The 6,739-nt window shown below is 38.1% G+C and overlaps 1 protein-coding gene across 2 annotated transcripts in view; it reads left to right on the forward strand.

Annotated features, from left to right (window-relative positions):
• Positions 1 to 795: 795 nt before the first annotated feature.
• LOC144643444 (uncharacterized) overlaps positions 796 to 6,739 on the forward strand; it is an 11,028-nt gene continuing 5,084 nt past the window's right edge. Inside the window, exons 1-2 of one of the 2 annotated variants that reach the window (XM_078502700.1) lie at positions 796 to 858; positions 3,768 to 4,010. In XM_078502700.1, coding sequence (XP_078358826.1) covers positions 814 to 858; positions 3,768 to 4,010 — 288 coding nt within the window. In that variant the 5' untranslated portion in view covers positions 796 to 813. Of the gene's footprint in view, positions 859 to 1,613; positions 1,652 to 3,767; positions 4,011 to 6,739 lie in introns of those variants that run through there. The other variant, XM_078502701.1, reaches the window with a different exon arrangement.

Here is a 6,739-nt window from a genome sequence, read left to right on the forward strand (position 1 = left end):
CCTCGGCTTATTACAATGGTAGACACTTCATTTTAATACGTCGAGGCGCAGATGAATATTTCATTAACAACGTCATTCGCGGAAAGTTAAATATTCAAAATTGTGTCTCGACTTATTAAAATGGTTTATTATATGGCTACAATAGTACGCGCGCTATGATTGGCTGCTGAGCGGGCATTATTTTCTTGTAATGACCGGGCATTATGAAAATTTTCTTCAGCTCCACGTTTTTTTGACTTGTTAGTAAAAGCTACTAGCGAGGGAGCAAAAACAGCAAAAAATGCCGACAAAATATAACTATCCTTTCAATAACTGAAAGAAAAATATAAGCATACCGATACTTCTTTAGTATGAGCGACGAAGAGAGCCACAGAGAGCGAGAGCGAGAGCGAGTTTTACCTCTAGTGTTTTTCTCTTGATTATACCTTTTTGAATAGTACTTAAAGGCCATATAATAAATAACTTATTAACCTCGTCCGTTCGGCATTACAGGGGAATCTCAGACCTCGACCTTGATGTATTGACCTCGCTGTCGCTCGGTCAATACATCAAGGCCTCGGTCTGAGATCCCCTGTAATGCCCTCACTCTCGGTTAATAAGTAGTATGTATAGATTACCTCAAAACCGATATGCAAAACTCCAGTGATACCCAGACCACCGTTTGGTCTTGTCGCGTAGCCTTGCAGCCTTTAGTAGACGACAATATTGATAGTTGTATTTGACTGTTTCTTCTTTCAATGCGCAGTAAAAGCCCAAGTGGCACAAAAACTAGTTGAAGTTGGTTCAAAGATTTTGGATAAACAACTGGAACACATGGAAGCCGCAGGAGATAATTCCCGCAGTTTCTTACACCATAAGGTATGTTTGCGTTTAAATGCATTTTCCAAACTTTTATTAGCTTATACAGATATACTCTATTGTTAGTGAAGTGACGTGTGTTTGAGCACCACATTCAGACGATGAATAGTTAATGAGATGAGTGTGCTTAGGAGAAAACGCTAGGTGTAAACAGCTGCGCACTGGAATGGAACAAGCATACCAGGCGTGCAAATAATACGGGAATGTGCATGTTATTGTTCACGAATATATAAAAGTCACGAATTAAAGAGACTGTGCCACGTATTTTAGCCAAATTTAAGCATAGGAAATGACCATAAACAGTGAAGGAACATTTCAATAACACACCAAATACAAAAGGAGGTACGGATGGCCAAGAGCGACGAAGATTGAAATGGATTGCGATATGGGTTTTTGAAATATTGTTGGGCTGAACACTTTTCGAAGTTAATCTTGTTTGCTTGTAACTTTAAATTATACCGCCCGGGAGACACGTTTGGTTGCAATGAACCTATGGTTTTGTCATTTAGACCCAAAGAAGTAATTTCATTGTTAACATTCAGTTTCATTGCGAATATTTGGCAAAACGCGATAAAATAAACGTAACTCAGCCGTGACACAGTCCCTTTAAAAACGTCTAGCGCATGCCAAGCGTGGAAAAACCTTTCTTCAGTATTACTTTCTAAGCCATCATAAAGACCAAATGCAATCTATGAGACTGCATCGTTTGCCGATAAAGTTTTCGTGTGATGTGAATACTGCCTCTGCAAGCTGCCACTATTTGTCGACATGTGTTCACCGAAGAATGTTCACGGTAAGAGCTAAATTTTCAAATAAAGGGTTTTGCATGGCAGTTTTTAATTACAATATATAACATGTCGACAACAAGCATTCACCTATTCTTTTTTCAAAGATGGCACGTAATAAAGAGATTCAAATGTTCGCATTCACAGGTGTGTTCCTTGCCTTTCCCCGCGTATACATGTAGAAAAAAAACTAAGGGCCTGTTTACATGATGCATTTACATGGCAGAGTCGACCAGTTCAACCAAAGGCATTTTCACGTGCGCGGTTTTCGCGCGAGATCAAAACAAGATGGCGCATGTTTTACGCAAACATGTTTTTGTGCCCATTAATTGCCGTATCTGCTATTTTAACGAGTAATTTGACCATAGAGCTGCTTCTTTGGGCTAAACAGTAAATGCTCTTACGTTTTTTCGCTCAGAATTCAAACTGTAGAGTCCGTATGCGGTTTCATGAGTTGCGATTTCATCTCGGAACGAAATTCGTTCTGTGTTTACATGATACCAGAATGAAATGTCATTCCAGAACGAAACTTTCATTCCGGAATGAAAACCGGAATGAACTCATTCCGGAATGACTTGACTTTCGTCTCGGTATCATGTAAACAGATACATAGAAATGTATGGGGATGGAATGAACTCGTTCCGGAATGAAAGTCATTCCGGAATCATGTAAACAGGCCCTAAGAGTTGGGTGTCTTCATTTGTCAAACATAAAAGCGAGAAATTCTAAATTTACCGCTCGTAATTTTAATAACTTTTTTCCGTCACGGATTGAACACTTCTCAAGTCTTTCATTCCATGAATGAAAACTTGTTTGAGAGCGGAATATTCCCTCAAGATGGCTATTTGCTTAATTATTTTTAACCTTTTCAGACCGTAAGACATTATGGAACGGAGTGCTGAGTGAAATCTTCTCGACGCGAAAAAACAATTCTTTCCCAGCCGATTCAATCTCTAAAAAGAGAGAAGAGATCCATTGTAGCGGCTATCTGCTTTCCAACTTGGAATCTCTGAGCTTCAGTTGGAAGATATAAGGTGTTCAGTAAAGCTTTTTCCCTGATATTTGTCCCGGGGGGGTACTTGACCCTGGCGGTTTGAATCCCTCACCCTGTTCAGGAAAATAGAAACTTAATAACCTGTGTAGGACAACACCCCCTATTTTAAGACCCTATTTAGGACAAAGGACAACATCGACATCGACGTGACTGCGTCCCGTACGCGATGTTCAACACATTGGAATGCAAACACCGATCCCAGCAAATAAAAATTTGCTTTCCATTGAAGCGAAAGCGAAAACATTATAAATACTCGACGACAGTCTTGCGGCCATACCCTGTCTAGGACAGGTTCAGGCACTATTTAGGACAGAGAAGCTTGAAATTATATACCCTATTCAGGGCCGGAGGAGTCAAAAACCATACCCTATCCAGCAGCACGTCCCCGTATAGGCCTTATAGAGGAGTGCCCCCCTCCCCCGGGATATTTGTCAAGGCTTGCCAATTCCCGCAAGGGAAAGGTTTTAAATCTCTGAGTCGGAGCGGCAAATTTTAGTCACGGTAGTGCCAAACACCACCGACAACGATAACATTTCCGCAGATCAACCTCTTCCTTTCCATCTATTCATAAGGAATTCGGAGAGCAAAATAAGATAATTAAAAAGGGACTGTGTCACGGCTGAGCTTACTCTGTTTTTGAAGTTTTGCCTAACACTCCTTATGAAACTTAATGTTAGAGAAGAAATTACTTCTGTGGAACTATAGACAAAACCATAGCTTCATTACAACCAATTATGTCTCCCGGCTTTATAGTAAAAAGTTAGAAGCAAACAAGATTAACTTTGAAAACTGTTCAGCCCAACAGTTTTCTAGAAACCTATATTGTAATACCTTTTAACGTTCTTCGATTTTTGTCCATCCTTACCTTCTTTTGTATTTGCTGAGTTTAATTAATTTTTTTGTATATACTTCACTCAATTTGGTGGTCATTTTCTTATGTCTAAATTGAGGTCAAATCCGTGGCACATTGTTCCTTAGCAAAAATCTGTGCAGATCTGTGCAAGAGTCTGATACGTACTGTAGTAACTTCAATCTGTTTTTCGGCCGTCTAACAGTGTTAACCATTTCAGATACAGTTAGACATCAAACCTGACATGACGTTTGATAGCGATCGCGAAAACGCCCACCTTCCCGAGGGGTATCATTTATCTGCTACAGTTGAAGATGAAGACGAACCACAACACGAAGCAGCTGCACCAGCTTATGTTTACCCGGCAGGAATGGGGCATGTCCTTATGAACGGATGTTACGGGAGGGACTATCAAGAAAACGATCCATGCTATCAAATAAGAAGAACCGCTTCATATTGTCAAGTAAGTAGAGATGTAAATGGCAACCAGGAAGATATTTATGGACTGTAATGATAATAAGAGAACTCTATTTCCGAAATACAAATTATGGTAAAAATTAGCGAAAAGAAACTACAACAGGTTTTAACGCCATCGTGTGTCCATTATCAAATACAGTTGAACCTCTCATTACGGAAACCTCTATAATACGGACACTTTTCCCTTTCCTCTTGTGTCTGTATTAAAGAGGTTTGATTGTAACAGTTGAATTGGTTGAATTTTGTTAATAAAAAGTGACAGACTACACTATATTATGTTATAAATTATTCTTTATTTAATGGTTCTGTGGTATCAATAGTTGTACGTGCGGTGTAGCATTAGTATACGTAACAGGACTACATGCTGTCCAATTTGGAAATAATTGGATGAAAAAAAAAATCCAAGGACAGCCAAAATTGGACAAGGCCGTAGGCCGAAGCCAATTTGGCTGTCAGAGGAAGTTTTTTAATCTAATTATTTCCAATTTGGACAAGCATGCAGTCCGGTTACATATTAATTACATAGCTAATAGTCTGTCAATCCAGCGTAAACAATACACTTATGTCAAGAACCAGGAAAAGCCTTCAATAATAGTCAGCATAACACAGCATATGCTACTTACTTGAAGCATTGTCACAAATAAAGCTTAACAAAACAGTGCAATTTTATTCACCTGAGTTTGCCAAGCTTGCAACAGAGTGAGTAAAAATACTGCATCCATCGATGAAAGTCGTAAACAAAGTGTCCGAACGAGCTTTATAACTTCTTGACATCCTCCTTTTCACTATCTCGTTCGTATTCGTCGCAGTCTTTTTTTTTTCGAATTTCAGCACAAAAAACAAAAAAAGAATTGCAGCTATCTCATGTCGAGGGATATCTTCCAGCTTTCTTGCTTCGCTTCGCTACACTTACGTACAGTCAAGTTTTGTACTCTTGGAGGTGTTTTGTCTTGGTTTTTCCTTCTTTGGTTAGTTAGCTCCTCCGTCTGACAAGGTAAAGAATTTCTCGTTTTCGTTACTATTGCTGAGCAGATCAAGAGAAGGAAAAACCTGGCAAATATGCCTTATAAAATTCCGCCATTGCCGACTAACAATGAGACAAGTCTACAGAGCTGACGCTATGCTTTGTGTTGATTGGCCAAACTCTATAACATGTTGTTTTCTCTTAGACTTGATTGGCTGAGACAAAACTGTCCAATTTTTCTTAAAAATGGACAGCTTGTGCATTTTTAACTGAAAGCTCTAATTGAAACTATCCAAATTTAATCCTAAATTATACAGTTTTTAGAAATAAAGGAAAAATAGTCGCGCTGGTAATAGGATTTACTGACAGCTATATAATTAGTAGACATATACATGCTATCCAATTCGGAAACTATTGGATGAAAAAAATGCCGAGGACAGCCAATTTGGACTGTCGTGGAATTTTTTTAAACTATTTTTTTTTCCAAATTGGGCAAGCATGTAGTCCTGTTACTTATTAATTATATAGCTAGTAGTCAGTCAATCCAGCGTAAACAATAAACGTATGTCCAGAACGGGAAAAGCCTGCATTAATAGTAAGCATAACATACCATGTGCAACTCACTCAAAGCATTTCTACCCAAATAAAACTTAATTCAATTTTATTCACCTATTTTGCGAAGGGTTAAAAATACTCATCGACGGATGAAATTTTTAAATTAATTTTCCTTTTCCTTTTTGTTTTTTTTTTTTTTTTTTTCCTTTTTTTTTTGGACGACAAAGAATTGCATCTAACTAATGGAGAAGGATATCATCCAACTTTCTCGCTTCGCTTCGCTGCACTAACGTTCAGCCAAGTTAGTGTACTGTTGGAGGTGTTTTGCAGTGTTTTAATTTTTGGTTCTTAGGTTAGCAAACTTCTCTTCTGAAAACGAAGGAAATCTCTCGTTTTCGTTACTATTGCTGAAAAGATCAAGATAAATGGAAAAACTTGACAAATTGTCGACTAACAATGCAAAAAGCATACAGAGCTGACGCTATGCTTAATGCTGATTGGCTAATCTCTATCATATGTTGTTTTCTCTTGGAATTGATTGGCTTAGACGAACTGTACAATTTATATTACATTGGACAGCTTGTGCATCAAGTTTTAACTAAAAGTCTTAATTAATTGCCAAATTTGTTCCTAAATTGGACAGTTCTGAGAAATTCGGGAATAAAAGTTGCGGTAACAATAAAGGATTAGCTGACATGCAGCTATATAATTAGAATAATCTGTTTGCTCGTGTTGGGTCTGACTGACCCCTGACTGTATATTGGTCTATATTTGATTTAATATTTAATTAGTTTTTCTTTCGCGAATGAGCGGTATTTCGTTAACAAGAATGAAAATGAGTAGTAACTCAGTTTGCCTTGGCTTTTCTGTCAGCTTGTTGTGTCACTTTAATCTTATTAGCCTAACACTATTCCACCCGATTGGGAGTTGGGGAAAGAAGAAGGGTGATCAGAAAAAACTCGCGTTGTTTGCAAAGACTAGCAGCTTATAAAGAATTAAATCATCACAGTGACTACATTACCCAAATTTTGGGTTTTTCCTGTTCAGCTTTTCGATTGAACCATATTTTGCTAAGTTCCTCCCATCATCTTTTCATTTTGCTATTTAAGAAATAGAAAACATGTTTTCCGTGTTTCTATCGAGTTTTAGTATAAATCTACTAGCGTTCTATCACGAATGCTGTTCTCTGATTGGCT

Source organism: Oculina patagonica, chromosome 2 (assembly GCF_052425735.1).
Source record: "Oculina patagonica isolate OP01 chromosome 2, crgOcupat, whole genome shotgun sequence".
NCBI lineage: Eukaryota > Metazoa > Cnidaria > Anthozoa > Scleractinia > Oculinidae > Oculina > Oculina patagonica.